General features: G+C 38.9%; 3 protein-coding genes across 4 annotated transcripts; all 3 read right to left on the bottom strand.

Annotated features, from left to right (window-relative positions):
• Window positions 1-22: 22 nt before the first annotated feature.
• Window positions 23-6904, bottom strand: LOC134881104 (neurofilament heavy polypeptide-like). The gene is given in 5 exon segments (XM_063908243.1): window positions 23-1801; window positions 1804-2084; window positions 4134-4268; window positions 5413-6672; window positions 6755-6904. Coding segments are annotated over 4 exon segments (3291 nt in total). The 5' UTR covers window positions 6509-6672; window positions 6755-6904.
• A 609-nt stretch (window positions 6905-7513) lies between these two features.
• On the bottom strand, window positions 7514-12417 carry LOC134881102 (uncharacterized). Of its 2 annotated transcripts, none has more exons than XM_063908240.1 (8): window positions 9244-9379; window positions 8994-9138; window positions 8579-8722; window positions 8346-8465; window positions 8119-8238; window positions 7958-8002; window positions 7803-7850; window positions 7514-7690 (listed from the first exon to the last, which is right to left on the bottom strand). In XM_063908240.1, exons 2-8 carry the CDS (start codon window positions 9034-9036, stop codon window positions 7581-7583), a joined length of 630 nt encoding a protein of 209 aa, XP_063764310.1. In that variant the 5' UTR covers window positions 9037-9138; window positions 9244-9379; the 3' UTR covers window positions 7514-7580. The 2 variants fall into 2 exon arrangements, 1 of the variants encoding a protein (XP_063764310.1); XR_010168000.1 differs by lacking the exons at window positions 7514-7690; window positions 7803-7850; window positions 7958-8002; window positions 8119-8238; window positions 8346-8465 and adding exons at window positions 9548-9703; window positions 9803-9907; window positions 10150-10233; window positions 10323-10502; window positions 12089-12417 and having other exon boundaries at window positions 8636-8722; window positions 9244-9386.
• A 705-nt stretch (window positions 12418-13122) lies between these two features.
• On the bottom strand, window positions 13123-17080 carry LOC134881945 (E3 ubiquitin ligase TRAF3IP2-like). Its single transcript, XM_063909554.1, has 11 exons — window positions 17057-17080; window positions 16423-16869; window positions 16262-16332; window positions 15413-15545; window positions 15056-15252; window positions 14281-14369; window positions 14125-14193; window positions 13847-13951; window positions 13689-13763; window positions 13428-13594; window positions 13123-13199 (listed from the first exon to the last, which is right to left on the bottom strand). The coding sequence occupies exons 2-11, from the start codon at window positions 16839-16841 to the stop codon at window positions 13193-13195; spliced, it is 1332 nt and encodes a 443-aa protein (XP_063765624.1). The 5' UTR covers window positions 16842-16869; window positions 17057-17080; the 3' UTR covers window positions 13123-13192.
• Between the last annotated feature and the right edge of the window lie 741 nt (window positions 17081-17821).

Below are 17821 nucleotides of genomic sequence, written 5' to 3'. Positions count from 1 at the left end.
CTTTTTAACCTCTTTTACTTTTTTAGGTGGTTGCCTTCACTTCTGTCTCTTCTTTAGAAAGTTTATCTTCTTTGAGAGTTGTTGTCATGGCTTTCTCTTCTTTAGGATGTTTCTTCTCTTCCCTTCCTTCTCTGAGTGGTTTCTCCTCCTCTTTCTTTTCTTTCAGAAGATTCTTGACCTCTATCTTCTTGGTAGATGGTTTCTTAACCTCTTTGTCTTTCTCAGTTTCAGAAGCTCCCTTGACTTCCTTCTCTTCTTTGGATGGTTTTGTTTCTGCTTTCTTTTCTTTAAGAAGTGTCTTGACTTCTTTCTCCTCTCGGGATGGTTTACTGACTTTCTCCTCTTCCTTTGATGGTTTCTTTAATTCTATTCCTTCTGCAACAGATCTATTAAATGCTTTCTCTTCTTTCAGAGGTTTCTCAACTTCTTTCTCCTTTTTAGATGGTTTTATGACTTCCTTGTCTTCTTTAGAGGGTTTCTTAGCTTCTGTCACTTTTTTGGAAGGTTTTGTTTCTTCCTTCTTTTCTTTAAGAAGTTTCTTGACTTCTTTCTCATCTTTGGAGGGTTTCTTGACTTCCTCCTTTTCTTTGGAAAGTGTTGTTTCTTCCTTCTTTTCTTCAAGAGGTTTCTTGACTTCTTTCTCTTCCTTGAGAGGTTTCTTGATTCCTTTCTCCTCTCCAGATAGTTTGCGGACTTCCTTCTCTTCTTTTGATAGTTTCTTGATTTCTTTGTCTTCTGTAAGAGATTTAATGACTCCGTTCTTTTCTTTGAGAAGTTGCTTGACTTGTTTTTCATCTTTAGATGGTTTCTTGACCTCTTTGTCTTCTTTGAGGGGTTTCTTGTCTTCTTTAGAGGGTTTCTTGACCTCTTTGTCTTCTTTAGATGATTTCTTGATTTCTTTCTCTTCTTTGAGGGGTTTCTTGTCTTCTTTGGACGGTTTCTTGACCTCTTTGTCTTCTTTAGATGATTTCTTGATTTCTTTCTCTTCTTTGAGGGGTTTCTTGTCTTCTTTGGACGGTTTCTTGACCTCTTTGTCTTCTTTAGAGGGTTTCTCGATTTCTTTCTCTTCTTTGAGAGGTTTCTTGTCTTCTTTAGAGGATTTCTTGATTCCTTTCTCTTCTTTGAGAGGTTTCTTGTCTTCTTTGGACGGTTTCTTGACCTCTTTGTCTTCTTTAGATGATTTCTTGATTTCTTTCTCTTCTTTGAGAGGTTTCTTGTCTTCTTTGGACGGTTTCTTGACCTCTTTGTCTTCTTTAGATGGTTTCTCAATTTCTTTCTCTTCTTTGAGGGGTTTCTTGTCTTCTTTGGATGGTTTCTTGACCTCTTTGTCTTCTTTAGATGGTTTCTCAATTTCTTTCTCTTCTTTGAGAGGTTTCTTGTCTTCTTTAGAGGATTTCTTGATTCCTTTCTCTTCTTTGAGAGGTTTCTTGTCTTCTTTAGAGGATTTCTTGATTCCTTTCTCTTCTTTGAGAGGTTTCTTGTCTTCTTTAGAGGATTTCTTGATTTCTTTCTCTTCTTTGAGTTGTTTCTTGACCTCTTTGTCTTCTCTAGATGGTTTCTTGACTTCTTTCTCTTCTGCGAGAGGCTTCTTGTCTTCTCTAGAAGGTTTCTTAACCTCTTTGTCTTCTTTGAGTTGTTTCTTGACTTCTTTGTCTTCTCTAGAGGGTTTCTTGACTTCTTTCTCTTCTGCGAGAGGTTTCTTGACCTCTTTGTCTTTTATGAGAGGCTTCTTCGCTTCCTTGTCTTCTTTGACAGGTTTAATGGCCTCTTTGACTTCTTTTAGAGGCTTCTTAGCTTCTTTCTCTTCTCAAGATGTTTCTTGACTTTCTCTTGTTTGGATGGTTTCTTGTCCTCTACATCTTCTTTTGATGGTTTCTGGACTGTTTTCTCTTCTTTGAGAGGTTTCTTGACTTCCTCTTCTTCTTTGGGTGGTGTTTTCACATCAATTTTCTCTTCAGAGGGTTTTGTCACTGATGTCCTCTGTTCAGGCTTTGGTGTTTCTTTCTCCTCCTCTGAAGGCTTCCTGAACTCTACCTCTTCTTTGGATGGTTTCTTTGGTTCTTTCTCCTTTTTCGACTCATCTTCTAAAAACAAACATCCAAGAGTCAGGTTTTTATGTACTCGAAGATGTATGTAACATAATTAATAGGGGATAAGAGTTAAAGCCAGACAAACATCCCTAAACGGTTACTCATACTGAAAACAATTTTACTAGTGGTTGACCTCTGTTAGCTAATGTCAAAATATGCAGCAAAGGTAAACAAAAAATGATGAAGCTGCATTCTGTTGTGGACATACTTCATATTTTGGACATATACTCCTAAAGGTAACAATATTTTGTACTTTTTTCATTGAGTGCATTTACCAGACATGTGGACTCGAGTCACATGACTTGGACTCGAGTCAGACTCGAGTCATGATTTTAATGACTTCAGACTTGACTTGATCAAATTCGGCATGACTTACGACTCGACTTGGACTTGAATACTATTAACTCGAGACTTGACTCGGACTTTGCCTCTTTTACTTGTAATGACTTGACATGCCTCGAGTCAAAAGCTAAATTTCCTGATCATGGACATCCTTCCCTGCAATGCGAACTTGCGAAGCCCCAAAGACCGCAAAGTGAGAGAGCCGGCAGGCAAGTGCGAGCAATGCAATCATGTGGTGGATTTTGGCCTTTTTGGATTGGATCAGGGACCTAACCAGCGTGATTGGATAATCCCCGGGTTTCCCCTCATTAATATTCACGATTTCCCCGGATTTCATCTACGGAAAAGATGCAATTGTGCCACGGAAGGGAAGCCTAGTCGAGAGCTGTCCGTCTGGTCTGCGTCTCTCTCAGTTGCAATTGGCAGGTTTAAGATCCAGATTAAGTTCATGGTTGTGAATTATCTATGTAAATCGACTCTATAGATAACACGTTCATTCTACATGTTGAATGATGATAGCGTAATACAAATATAGGCTATACATACAATGACAAAACTGCCGTGGGCGATATGTTATCCGTATCCTTTGTTAAAATTAATGTTCAATAGCTCTATGCCAATGGGAACAACAGAACGTGCGCATTACATATGGACCAATGCGACACGTTCATTACGGCCGTGGACCGATAAACACTCAGTACCGTACGCACACCAACCGGCATTTGCGTGTTTAACACCGTGTTTAACACCGTGTTTAACACTGGCGTTACCGCCGCTTAACTTAAATAATGAACAACTGCTTTTAATTACGACTTGGCCGAGATCTTAACGTGCTGTTCATGCGTTTCCCATGAATAGCCTACTACTTTAACTCGGAGCGGAGCAGGATATAATGCGCATGTGCGACGTTGCTAGGCAACGTGTACAAAGGCTGGGGGGGTGGGGGGGGATGCCCCCAGACCCCCCAGACCCCCCTACAACGGTTTAGTTTGTCACCTTTTTCAGCCCTTCTGAGTTTGCAGGTATGTACACAAATAACTAAGATTAGGGAGGTGTACTCTGTCTCTCTCTCTGTCTGTCTGTCTCTCAAGCGCCTACCCCCAGCACCTTTCATTGTGTGTAGTCATGCTGCTTAATTGTTATGCAGATTAAACATTGTTTTATTGAAATATTAGGTTTCTTTGTGATTTAAGCAAAATGTTGACCTACTGTAACTGGCATCCACTGAAGCATCAATGCCAGTTACATGCATCCACACAGTCCATGCCTCACTAGTCAAGGCGCTTTACCAACTTTAGGATGACAGTGGTGCCTTCCGTGCTCATACATTTCTAACCCACCATTCACACACAATACTTTGAAGGTCTTTGGGCGCATGCGTATATACAGATATATAAAATATATGCATAGTTTAATCTGTATGTATAAAAAAATACTGAAGATTAGGTTGATATGTTGAAATTGTGTGATCGTTTGTCTGATAATGGCATTATTAAGTGAAGAGTACATGATGACTTGTTCAGGACTCGAAGAAGCTTGGGACTTGGACTTGGACTTGACTTGGCTTTGGTGTTACTTGGACTTGGACTCGACTTGCCCTTCTCTGTCTTTACTTGGGACTTGACTTGGACTTGACTGCTGAGACTTGGGACTTACTTGGGACTTGCCAAACAGTGACTTGGTCCCACCTCTGGCATTTACCTTTGGGCTTTGGTGGTTCCTGTTCAAAGGGTTTGGTCTCCTCCTTTGGCTTTTCTTCTTTTAGTTTCATCTCAATAGTTTCCTCAAGTTTGTATTCCTCAACTATTCTCTCCTCCTCCTCCTCGGCAGTGAATTCTGTAAGCAACAATAATTCTTCATAAGCAGAATTACAAGGTGCTTGTGTACATCGAGTATGTCTTGTGTTTACTCAATAAAACCAAATCAATCAATTTAGAAGAAAGTTATAAAATGTAAAAGGAATGTTGGATGTAAACCTAAGAAGGTCCACAATTTCAAGATTATTACCTTTAATAATGAATTTTGTCAAATTATTTAGAAGATGCAGTAAATCAGTGTTAGAAAGTCAATAAGTCTTAATAATTAATCATGCTAGCATAATCACTATATATTACATTGATATCTACAAGTCATAATACCTTGTTTTGTTTTGACACATAATTCACTGTGAATGTAAGATGACTTGATAGATATCTGTTTTTTCTTGTCCTTGTGGAGAATCCCATAAATGTTTTTTCAGCCATGTAGCTGCCCTCTGGCTCGCTGCTCAAAGCATCTACTGTTCGGTCTAAGGCAGGAACAGCTAAGCACACAATTAGCACCTTAGGAAATAGATTTGTAGTTACTGAGTCATCAAAAAGAAAAGAGCACAGTTATAGGAGCAATGTGCTGTATTAGTAACAAGATCGTCTTTCTTTAAGCTATTCACACCTAAGTCAGGATGAGTGGCTGATCTAAATAAAACCTGAATTGATCTGGTTAGTTCATTTTGATTAGCTTTTTCAATCAAAAATGTATCAATATTTTTCCCACACCAATATCTGGGGAAATGTCCTCATCTTTCTTGATTCTCAGAAGTTCTGGTTTCCTTGTAGCCAAAAAATAATTTGTTTTTAATTATTTGTCCTATTTACCTTCTCTTCGGATTCTTGGTACAACAACAAACAAGAATAATTCCTAAAATATGTTTCTCTAATCTGTAATGAAAATGGTTTTATTGTGAAAATTATGCAGTTGGCTTAAAACCTTGATTAACACAAAATAAAGGAGCAGAAAACGTAAGCAGAAGGAAAAAATAATACATGTTACATGTTAGGCTTTAATTGAGTCTCGTTAGAACCAAGTGGTCCTTTAAAAACACAATATTCACACATATTATTTATCATTAGTGACAAACTCACCATTCAGAAGCATTTTCACGAGCTGATACTGAAAATGGACTGGTGAAACACATGTGATGGTAATGGTGAGCGTGTTGTACCTGTCTCATCTTTGTGAAGGCGTTCTTCTTTGGAAGCAGCTTTGGATCCGGCTCTTCTGAGCCTCTCAAAGGGAATATGAACCTTCCTCCTACGTTTGAGCTCAGTTTTCCCACTTTCACTGTTGTTGTTGTTTTCATCGTGATCGTCAACGATGTCGGAGTACTCGTCCTGGTCGTCAGCGTTAATGTCCTCTTCTTCCTCATCATCATCATCATCAGACTCAGGCACTACACTAGTATTATCAACTTTTTCAGTTGATAACATTTCTAGATCAAGTTGTTGGACAGGTGTCTCTTTTTCTTCATCTTCCACCTCTATCTTCTCCACTTTGTCCAGTTGATCTTCTTTTAAATCCTCTTCATCATCCAGATCTAGAGCTTGATCGTCCTGGTCAGTTTTTGTAATCTCATGTTGGATATGAGTTTCTGTGATTTCAATTTTTTCTTCATCTGATTCTTCATCAACAGGGAGATCTTCATCTTCAATATTCTCCTCTTCAGCTTTTTCTTCTGTTTTTGTCTCATCCTCCTTATCTTCTACCAGAATTTCTACAGTTTCCTCCTCCTCCTCTTTCTCCTCCTTTTCCTCCACTTCTCCTGCAGCTTCTTCAGTTTTTGTCTCCTCCTCCGCTTCTTCTTCCTCCTCCTCTACTGCAGCTTCTTCAGTTTTTGTCTCCTCCGCTTCTTCCTCCTCCTCCTCTACTGCATCTTCTTCAGTTTTTGTCTCCTCCTCCGCTTCTTCCTCCTCCTCCTCTACTGCATCTTCTTCAGTTTTTGTCTCCTCCTCCGCTTCTTCCTCCTCCTCCTCTACTGCATCTTCTTCAGATTTGTTCTCCCCTTCTTCCTTTTTAGCTTCCTCAACTTCTACAGATTTGGTCTCCTCCTCTTCTTTTACTGCCCCTTCCTCTGTCCTAGTGGCCTCCTCTTTGTCCTCCTTCTCCTCCTCCTCTTCCTCTACCAAATCTTCAGTTTTGGTCTCCACTTCTTTTACTGATTCTACTTCAGCTTTAGTCTCCTCTTCCTCTGGCTCGGATTCTTCCACCTCTTCTTCAGTTTTTGGCGCCTCCTCTTCTTCTTCTTCCTTTTCTATCTCCATTTTTAATTCCTCTTTCCCTTCCTCTTCTTTTATCTCCTCCTCCTTCTCCTCCTCTCTTGTGCTACAACTTCCTCTGCTTTAATCTCCTCTTCCTCAGCATCAACCTCTTCTGTCTCATCTTCCGGTGAATGTTCATGTCAGTCTCTCAAGGTTGACGTGTTTCACTAGTGATGTGATAGTGACAATTTAAGTTCCTGTTATCAATCTTGTGTAAATGTGTCAATTAAAGAATAAACGTATGAATACCATCATCCTCCTCTGCCTCTTTCACATCTGCTTCCTTGGCAGCTTCAGTGGGAACTTCAGCCTCTTCAGTCTTTGAGTCGGGGCTTCAGTCAACTCTGCAGCAGTAGCAGCAGCAGCAGCAGCAACAGCTTCATCTTTGGCAGCCTTCATGATCTCTGTAACTGTATCACCAACGCATGTGACCCGTGTGATCTGACCTTTACGTCTTCACATTGAAATGCTGCTCCACAATTATTTACAGGTAAAGTAGAATTGGATGGGGTGAAATGGGAACAATGAACTTTCAATACATTATACACACAACATGCCATGGTCAATGACATCCAGTAATGATGAGTCAACTCTTAATATTTTCATACATTTGTACTGAAGATGCAGATTATTTTGCTTAACACAGCATTAAATATTCCATTTGACGGGGACTATCCTCTGTGGCATTTAATACACATTTATTGTTATGGTAAAAGTTTACGGCAGCAAAACAAAGAATAAACAATCCACATACCACGTACATACACATGCATACAACTGCAAATGATGCATATTAAAGACATTTTTATGCTCAATGCAACATAGAAATTAAAAATGTTTTACGTAAAACAGAAAACATGATGACTGGAGCAAATACAACTTAATATCAAAAGACATGAACACATTATTCCATGAAATGTTTCACATAGCAAACGTTAGTGTCACAAAGGGATAGAGGCAGTCACTAAATCCTTTTTAATATTATATATTTATTCAAATGAAGGTATACAGTGGTCATGATGCATATTTGTTCAGGTGCAAAATGAGGTTTATTCGAACTATAGCAGACTTTAGATCAGTTCATTCCAAGAAAACCAGTTTTATCCAAACATGCATGGATAGCACATGTTTGCTGAAAACTTGATGTTGATTTCTTACCTTTTTCAAGAGGTGGCAGAAATTCTCCTGCATTAGAAAAAAAAAAAGTTTATGAAAGACCAGTGAAGTTTTTTATTTCAAGAACAGGAATGTTATTTAACAGCAAGGTAAAGGAAATAACTATATTTGTATTGCTCACCTTTCCTATGTACCAGCTTTATATCAGACGGAGTAGAAACAGTTTCATCTAAACACAGAGAAGAAACAGACATGTTGCGCAAATAGTTTGAAATGTGAAGTGTTATGCTTGTAAGATGCTTTTAGATGTATTCAAACTGAAATAAAAAGTGAAACCTTTTTCAGTTCCAACTTTAACAGCTGGTGTGGCAGCAGGTTCTCCTAAAACCAAAGAAAAACGGGCATCACGTATGCACACTTTATTATATATATTATAAGTATGTGTATTTTTAAAGTTTCTTTAAGGTAGAGTAAATTACTAATGCAAATAAGCATACCTTGATCACTAACAAGCAGGCTAGACATGTACGCCACAAACACTTCTTTCTTGTCTGAGAACTCCAACACAGCCTCTTCCACAACTTTCATGGGATCAACGGACACTTCAGGCAGGATCCCTGAAACATCAGCAGAGTCAGTAAAGCAAATGCAAACACAGTGATACCAGCAATAGTATTATAATGTGGCAGATTTGTAAATGATATTTAAATAGGTTGAAACAGACCTTGATCACCAAACAACATTGTGGAGACGTAGCTCACGAGCATGTCTATCTGTTCTTTGGTGATTTCTGCTGTTCTCTTCACAGCTGACATGGGGCTGAATCCAATAGCATCCTGGATGTCTGATGAGCAAGAAAATATGAAAACTTCAGTTAACAGGCTACAGTAAAGTAAACATGGTTGTGGTTAACATGTAGTACAGTAGTAGACTAGGGAAGAGGTTAAAATACTGTACCTTTTATTGTGTCCAGTATCACATCCACGATGGCACAGAGCACATCCTGGATGTATCCTGATATTTTACTCAGAAAGTCGTTAGCAACACTGAAGGCATCCCTACCGATAACCACAGGGTCAATGTAGCTAAGGTCAGTGGCTCCTGAGAAAAAACAAGTCAACACTGCAATGAGTTACTTCAATCAACTAATTGAATCCTTTTTTGTTACAGACATTTTAAAAGACAGTTAAAGACCAATAGGAACAGATATTGGCCACAAATTCATCAAGTTAAACACAGAAACAAAAGTACTGTTACTCATGACACACACAAGCTAAGCTATTGAATACTATTGTTGATTTAGTCACACATTAAGACATTTAGACATTGTACTTTTTGTATTGCACCACAAACAATGCAAAGATGCAGGTACCTTTTGTTACATCCAGTACACTGTCTACGATGGTACAAAGCATCTCCTGGATGTAGCCCACTACACCATTAACGCCTTCATTTGTAGCACTGAAAAGATTTCTGCCCAGCCACCACAGGGTCTATGAAGCTAAGATCAACAGTTCCTGGAAACAAAAACAAGGACATACAGTATATAATGTGTTAAATAGTTATTGCAGGATTCAAAAAGGCTAAATATCAAACAAACGTTACGAGAGAAGTGCAAATACCTTTCACTACATCCAAAATTGTGTCAAAAATGGCACAGAACACACCCTGGATGTAGGCCCCCACTCCACATATAAAGTCATTAGTAACACTGAAGAATCCTCTGCCGTGACCACCGGGTCAATGTAGCTAATGTCAACTTCTCCTAGGGAACACATAAGAGGGAAAATACATTTATAACCACACTAGCCAAAAATATATGGCAAAAATAATTTCCTTTTACTTTGTGTTTCATTTTTGTAAATAAAAAAAGGAAGGAAGAGACTTTTCTCAGTCAGAAATAAACATAAAGTATGGAATATATACCTTTCTTTATACCCATTATAGCATCCAATACAGTGTCCACAATCCCACACAGTGTGTCTTTGAAGGTGCCCACAACGCCACACATGAAATCATTAGTCGAATGGAAAGCTTGTCTACCGAAGACCACCGGGTCGACATAGCTGAGGTAGAAGTTCCCTGTGGGTTTGAAGGTAGATTGTTAGAGTCATGGTTACATCACATTTCGTTTTTGTTTCCCTGTGTTTGAGTAGAGTAAGTGTGATTGTGTTTTCATACCTTCATCATCTGAAAAATAGCGAACAAATCCATCTTTTGCTTCCGATATTTCCTCAGCTGCGTAAGTGGCGGCGGAACTGGGGTCACTTAAATCAGGTGTACATTCTGGGGACCAAGAAATGATATTCATATTTTACAACACTTGCAATAGCAGTGCTGTTTTAAGATCGTATTGTTATTTGAAATGAAGACGGAGGTACTTTTCAAAATCTAGTTTTCCATTTCAATAGCTGCTTTTAAGGTTAATGTTTATAAGTCTGTGTCGTTAAGCACTTGATGCATTTATTGTGCTATTTACATTAGGTTCCTAATAGTCATGATTATCTAAAAGCGTCTTTCTTATGTACCTTGAAACTTATTGAACAGACTGGTTACTTCATCAACAGCATCGTTTACAGCTTTCACAGGGTCCGAAACGATTTGCTGAATGTCTGAGAAAAGTAACAGAATCAATTATACTTATGCCTGTTTGGTGATTGAAACCCTATACACATGCATTTTTTATGTATTTGTGACTTACCAGGAACTGCCTTGTACTCCACAAAGTCAAACATCACCACTCCCACCACCACCCAGGACAGGAGAGCAGCCAGGGCGATGAGTAGCTCCGCAGACACTTTGAGCTTACCGAGGAGCCCCAGCCCTTTGGGCCTCTGTGCTGCAGCTGCTCCATTTGACCCAACGGCTGCAGAGGAGGCGCCTTTATGTGAGAAAACAAAAGATGATGTTGTGGTTCAGCTACTATGTCTAAATGTTGCTTCTGTTACACTGGAGGTAGTATTAGAATATTTATTCTTACATTTTGGTTTTAATATACTCTTACATATGTGGTTTGTCCTTTTACACAGAGACCCCATTATATCTGTATATGACAAACATGCATGCAGGTTAACAATGATCACAATTTTTCAAAATGTGTATTCAGTGTTATTTTCGACCCTACTAGAGCAAGACAAATAAAACAACAAGGCTCAAATATCGGTCAAAATGCAGATGTATTAGCACCTGTATGCATGAGGGCACAGAAATGTTATATATGTGTTAAAGTCTTAAATTGTCTCGCAGAGATCCGTGACACGTTGGTTGATCTAACTTGCTACATGAGGAAGTTGGCTGATAATATAATAGTACTCAGGAAAAAAATCTTATTTCTCGTGAAGAAAACAAACCAAACCTGTTCAACTGAACATCACATGTTCATGTAGAGCCACATTCATCACAGTTAAATTGATTGAGAAATACTGAAGGTCTCCAGGGCCTTCAATTGAGCATGATGGATAAACAATCTTATCTACATGTTAGGGCAAGAAACCTTCCTGAAATTAGCAGAAGTTCCTGATAATAATCTTTATATTATTAAACGACAAAGTAAGCGTATCCAATGGCTTGATAAATCTAAGATTCTCCTATTCATTTAATGATGGCAACAACTTACAACTTTAACACATAAGTATGGTTCAGTCAAATCGCTTTGGGTTGTTTGGGATATTAATGCCCTTCCATACAGTCACATCACCGACACACTGCAGCGAAGCCATATCAGGTGAGGGAGATTTTCTTGGTACAGTATTTATCAAAAGACATGAGAAACACATCTTGTTGTTTTATAGCTCATAAAAGAAAGGAATCTTCAGGGATTTCCATTTCATCAGCGTATTTAAAGCTGATTCCCACCTGTTCAGTCTCGTGGAACATTTTTGTGATGGCATTTAATGACATCCTCTCCCTTATCAACACTGATGCACATTCAGACTTGGATCAGGTGTCCAAGTGTGAAAAGACACCTTGTTACTGTCAATGAACTCTGAGCAGGCCCAACTTATGATTCACTTCCTCATATAAAAATGCTGCGATGAGAAAAGCGTCAAAACAGTCTCTCCAGAGTTTCTCAGCATGGACAGGCGGGGTCAGTATTTCACCACTAACACACTGATTCTAAAAGGGAAACTTGCTTGTTATTTTTCAATTCATTCAAGGCCTGAAGCTTCATCACACCACAGAAAATACAACATGTTGGAGCAGGTGACATTCTTATTTTTTTTAATGGCAAAAAGAAAGTTGAAAAATAGAGGTCAGTGGCAGCAGCAGTCGAGTCTGTCACTGGAGAGCAACGCTAATACTCTGGCTACATGATATCCTGTATTTATAGCAACCAACTTTCAACACATTTTCCTAAGAGGACATACCATCAAGCACTTCTATTAGTTTTTATAATGGCATAAATCACTTAGACTTGCAAAAATGTAGGTGTTAATTTCAGTGTTTATGCAGAGGGCACTGTCCTACCTTGAGCCATGGTGATATGGAGACAATTTCAGCTATAATCCTTCAAATTGAGGGGAAAGCCTCCTCATGCAGAAGTAAATGAAAAATCACAGGTTCAGTTGAATATCCAATCAGCATCCGCTTATCTGTAGAAAAGTGTCCAAGTTATTAAATTATTCCATTCCACTTGGTGATCACTGTGTTGTTTCCTGTCGGTGTAATCCAAAAGTCAAACTTCTCCAGGGATGAAAAGAGGAAAATCGAGCTCGAATTTAAGATTTACAGGTGTTGCGATGTTGGAGCTGCCAGTGTGGCAGCATTGCAGAGGGGGGTCTGGGGACGCTGGGGCAAAGGAGAGCAACGCAGGGGGAAGGAAAGAGTCCAGCTAAGCAGAGAGCTGAGAAGGGAGAAGGGGGAACAGACAGAATATCCCCCCTGTGTTATTGGTGCCTCACATGGGTATAGGTCAGATCACAGCACAGGGGGGGGCTTCAAGGTAACTTTATCCCCCAGAAGGCCGGGTTATTCTTAGCTGGAGCTCTGCGCACCAGCCGCTCTGGCAGACCTTTTTTGGCGGTTGAAGGGGGGTGTGTGAGATCAGTGGGCTGAATTGGGCACCCCTACTGGTGGGACACTTCAATCTGCCGACTAAACTGGAACAAATCAGGGGCTTAAGGAGAGAAATGAACAACAAAGTTTCATGCTGCTACTCCCTGAGTCTAAAACTCACTTTCATTCTTTGTCTTTCTCTTTACTACTGTTTATGAACTATTCCATCTTCTTGTTTTTATCTTTGTGAATTTTGATTCTCATTAGCTTATTTAAATGTAAATCGTGTTGTAACTTGTTTTGAAAGTTCAAGTTATGAACACATATAATATAATCATTTGTATTAGTAACATTTGCTAGATAGCACTAAACACAAAGTAGAGTTGAGGCTGATGGTAAATCAATGTGCATGTTAAACAAATATATTTTATTACCTGAAGATGGTGCTAAGTGGTCAGTTAACGGATCTTCAAAGCTACTACAAGTCATCCTGAGGGATGTGTGACAATCCATGCAATATATACCACAAATATCCAGAGGGACAATTCCGAGGATCACCACCAAAATCGTTAAGATTCATCCTCTGGGGAACAAAAAACAGAAAACGCATACAATAGCTGTTGAGATATGTTAGTCTGAATAAAAGTTGTTGCATAGAAGTACACAGTTAAACATTTTTATTGAAACATCTGTACATTGGAAACAACATGAATTGTTTCTTACAAGACATAAATGAGATCTACATTACTCCAATTAAAATGAGCTACAAACAAGTCATCAAACACAGTAATTATCACAGGTGTGTGTTTACAGTGGAGCTGCAGCACTGGGGGTCACGGGTCTGATGATGAGGGTGAGCTCCAGCGGTACTGGAGGAGGAATGTATCTCTCCTCCCTCAGCAGTCGCAGTAACAGATCCTCAGTGTCATGCGGCCAGCGGTAAACATGCGTGTTCTGAAGCCAACATGGGACGTGCTTCTGTAAGGTGAGTGTATGGCCATGTTGTTAAGTAGTGCGGAAAGGTTTAAAGAAAGAGAAATGGTGTAAAAATAAAAATAAAACACATTCTGACCTGGGATGCATTTGAGAAGAGAAGTGGTATGAATCTGAAATTCAAGCTGCGTTGTTGGATGAATTCATTCTGCATCTGGGAAAATAGGATTAAGAATGAAAGAGTCCGTTCGCAATACAGTCAGCATGATGTCTCGTTGAAAAATGGAATGTTCTCACCATGGAGTGAACATATTTAGTGTGCAGACCGTGGTTGTCCACTACGTCTCCTTCTATGTCCTCCTTATACTTTGGACTGATGGCGACGATAATCAGGGTTGATGGCTGTTGAAAAAACACACATATTTTTAGACACATTCTCTGCCTGAAACATACAGAAATCATGGAATATTCAAGGAAAACAACTCACTGATTTTGTCTTATGAGTCATAACTTGTGACAGTTTTATACAAATACAAGCAAGCAATACAAAATTATGAAAACTACGCTTAACTTACATCTGTCAGGTAACTGTCCTTCCACTGGTTGATATCCAAGCGTCTGATGGGGTTGTCAATTATGTCAACCTGTGGAATAAATCAGGTCTATGAGTGAACTATTCAGGGTTTTTAAAACATTTTATCTGACCTGTGAGTGAATAGGAAGTCTCATACAGCTGGTCTGAAACCTTGCTTTGTGAGGAAGTCTACGAAGGGGACTATATCTGACGAAATGTCCGAAGAATAGGTTATAAAAATGTTTCCTGTGAAGAGAAGAGAAAATCCAAATTAATCTCAGAATCAATCTTTTTGTATTTTGATGTTAAAAATGTTAAATAAATGCAGCAAGAGCTACCTTAGCAATTTAGTTCAAATAAAATATTATATCTGATCACTTTTTATGGTGATCTTTGTTACTGTGTTAATATACAGATGCACTGCATTACCCTTTAATGTATGCAATCCAATAAAACAACACAACAACATAGCCATGACATTGAATAAGTACCTTATTCAATGGAAACTGTGAACAACAACTCACATTTATTCATTTCTGTCAAATAAAAATAACAATTATAATTCAAAGGTTTTGTTTAGATGTTGTTTACTTTTACTCTTTTATGAAAATAATGCAAAATGTCTTTCTACATGATGAGTGAAGCACATTTAGAATCAGTATTAACCTTAGTCTAATTATGCTCACCTCGTGCTTAAACAGCATAGGTAACAATGAGTGTATGCTTTATATAAATGTAATTTCTATTTATCTGGCCAAGTCCCTAATACAGACCTGGCAGGTTTACAAACACATCCTGCATAACACAGACCCCGCTTCCTGTTGAAACCTCATAAGCCTGCCTATGTTCTTCCAAGTGCCCTACACAATAATTCCTTTGTACAATAAAACAAAAGCAACTTCCTATTAAATGATTAAATCAAAGAGACTCACGGCACTCATCCGGCAGACTGATGGTTCTTCTTTTCTCATGTGGATGTGAGACAGACGCCTCCGCTCCTGCAGGGCTCAGGTTCATCACGCTGACCTGTGACACGCCCTCCACTGGAGGTACGAAGAACTGATGCATGTTCACTGACACACCTCCTTGAGCCATGATGCTATTCATTGGGTCATGAGTGTGCTGGAGCCTAGCATTTAGAAGGAAAAAGTAACAAAAGGCTCATCAGTTGAATCGTGCTGGCAGGTATGCAAAGCAGCTGCAGCTCTTGGTCACAGCATTTTGGTGAGGTTACAAAGTTGTGGAGTGCACCTAGTTGCTCAAGGATCCTTTGTTTTGTTTTGTTTTACCAGTTTTGGTAGTCATCCCAGGATCTGTGCTGGTAGGGAGCAGAGTGGTGACATGGCTGAGGAGGGAGTCTGTGGCCTGGATAGAAGTCTCTTGCAGAGTGATAATACCCGATATTCATGGATTGATGGGGGTCTGTAGATACAGTTGAAGAACATAATGAGGCAGGAAATGCCTAAATAAAACAGGATAGGGAAAAGCAGGTTGGCAGCTCAAATACATATTGTACTGGCCAGCCAAATGAAATAAATAATGATTAAATTGGTGCTATGACAGTGGTGAAAAGCATCTACAGTCAAGTACTGCAAACGTTTCAGACAAACGACACGTGAGCTCTCCCCGTACTTTCTGGTACCTACTGCTGTGCTTTTTTTACTCATTCTTCTGAAACCAACAATTACTTTAGAGACTATAATGTTACATTGTCATAGATTTAAATACTGAACATTATAGTTAAAATGTGCTTTACCTTAAAAACGTTTAGGTGCTGCTTACACATTTTTGCACATTACTTATAATTACAAAATATCTACCAATTCAATTCTCAAAGGTGCCCTTTTTATGCACAATACTTTACTTCATAGGACTTTAACTTATAATACTGTGAGTATGTTTTGTCAGATAATATTTCTGTATTTTTGTCTGTGAAATGTTAAATAGGATTAATATTATTTGCACTCTCTTGTATTGCTGCTTTTACTTTGGTAAAAGAAAAAGGAAATAATAATAATAATAGAAATACTTGCTTATTTGATTATCTTGTTTTTTTTAAATAAAAAAGACAGATTATTTTTCCATTTTTTAGCTTTACTGTGAAAGAAATTAATTGCTCTTAATAGAATTTTTCTTACCGTAGTTGTGCATGTAGTGGTGAGGAGTCTGAGGTGGTCGGTAGTGTTGTGAATTATATTCATCTTCCCCGCTGAAAATTCAAGAAGGTACTTTGTCATTTCAAACTTTGAAGCATATGCCAATTATAACATGTTCTCTGAGGTGGCTCTTTCTCAGTTACCTCGTTGTGTCTCTGTTTGCAGGCTCAGTGTTTCCAAACCGGTGAGCTCCACAATTCAAACAGGAGCACTCTGCTCTCGTGTCTCCCGTCCGGGTCTCTGCAGGACGGGAGCGATGAAGGAGATTCATCCTGACAGGAGTTACTCCTCTATTTTCTGGCTCTCTGTGCTCCATCAGATCACGCTGCGTATCACAGACTCGAGTCCCACATTTCTGGTTCACTTGTCCGACTGCACTTGCTCCTTTTTGGTAGTGATAATCTGCATCCATGCAATGGGTTGGTATGAATCTGTTATGGGGTGGATTGGCATGGAAACATTGGTTTACTGTGACTTCAGGGATTAAAGGTTGAAGGAAATGTTCTGAGTTATTTGTGATGGGAGAAACGTTTAGTTCCAGTGGTTCTTTAGCTTTTTCCATTTTAACCAAATAACTTCAGCCTGTAGTCCTGCAAGTATAGAATAAGCAGGTTAGAGGTGATCTTCATGAGCAGAAAAACACAGAACTAAAGGTAATTTGGAAGTGGGATTAACATATAGTTGAACATTAAAAGATGACACTTTTCAAACGCAGTTATTGTTAAACATGCATACCACAAAAAGCATATTCTTGCATAAATATTATTTTGTACCTACCATGCACTGAGAACACTGTCGGAAAGAAGGAGAAAGACCAACAATGACATATCTGTTCCTGCCTGGATTCTTTACACTCCTAAGGGTGCAGAGGCTTGTGTAAACTACAGCCTGCTATATGCAAATTCTCCAACACTTCAGGCTTGTCCAATCAGAGACAAGAAAGGTTGTGTTTGTGTTGCTCAGCCGGAGTCGCCAGGTGAGATCAGATGAGGATGATAACATGTTGTAGTGAAGTCTAAACTTCTCAAGAAAAGTAATTTTACTTAGTGGAACATTTCACTATTACAGACTTATTGCTAAGTTATGAGTAACATTAAACAGGAGCTGTGAAGCTATACTCTCAGACTTACAAAGTGATATACTAAATATAGCTTTGTGTGTCAGAGTCTGAGAATATATTTATATACATGCTGAATTACCAGAGAAAAACTAGCCAATGTTTAAGTCAGAACAAATCAACTAATTAAACACATCAAACAAAGTACAATGAATACAAATAAACAGGTAATACATGTATATGAATTCCTTATCAAGCTGGCTTACAGGCCAGAAAAAGAGATTTGCATGTACTCCAAGTTGAGCCTGAGGGGAAACCACAACGTCTCAATCACTCTTACGGACACCTCACTCATTTTCAGTTGCACAGAAATGTTTTAACACCAGTGATGGATTTCTGCTGTCAGTTTCCCCCTGGCTCAGCATATTTCCTTGACAAAAGCTAGATGTCAGGTAAGCATTAAACAACTTACCAAGTATTGCTAA

The sequence above is a fragment of the Eleginops maclovinus genome, chromosome 19 (genome assembly GCF_036324505.1).
Source record: "Eleginops maclovinus isolate JMC-PN-2008 ecotype Puerto Natales chromosome 19, JC_Emac_rtc_rv5, whole genome shotgun sequence".
Lineage (NCBI taxonomy): Eukaryota > Metazoa > Chordata > Actinopteri > Perciformes > Eleginopidae > Eleginops > Eleginops maclovinus.
The sequence above is the reverse complement of the archived record's forward strand: the minus strand, read 5'-3'. Positions and strand labels throughout refer to the sequence as shown.

What these genes read in the sequence shown, in the direction of transcription:
- LOC134881945 (XM_063909554.1), bottom strand. Translation starts at nt 16,841, where the DNA reads ATGGAAAAAGCTAAAGAACCACTGGAACTAAACGTTTCTCCCATCACA. An exon ending in CAGTCTGCCGGATGAGTGCC is followed by an intron (nt 14,370 to 15,055) that starts GTGAGTCTCTTT and finishes TTCTCTTCACAG; the next exon opens with GAAACATTTTTATAACCTAT. An exon ending in TCTTCTCAAATGCATCCCAG is followed by an intron (nt 13,595 to 13,688) that starts GTCAGAATGTGT and finishes CTCACCTTACAG; the next exon opens with AAGCACGTCCCATGTTGGCT.
- LOC134881102 (XM_063908240.1), bottom strand. Translation starts at nt 9,036, where the DNA reads ATGCTTTGTACCATCGTAGACAGTGTACTGGATGTAACAAAAG. An exon ending in TGTACTGGATGTAACAAAAG is followed by an intron (nt 8,723 to 8,993) that starts GTACCTGCATCT and finishes GTTTTTTCTCAG; the next exon opens with GAGCCACTGACCTTAGCTAC. An exon ending in TAAAGTTGGAACTGAAAAAG is followed by an intron (nt 7,851 to 7,957) that starts GTTTCACTTTTT and finishes CTCTGTGTTTAG; the next exon opens with ATGAAACTGTTTCTACTCCG.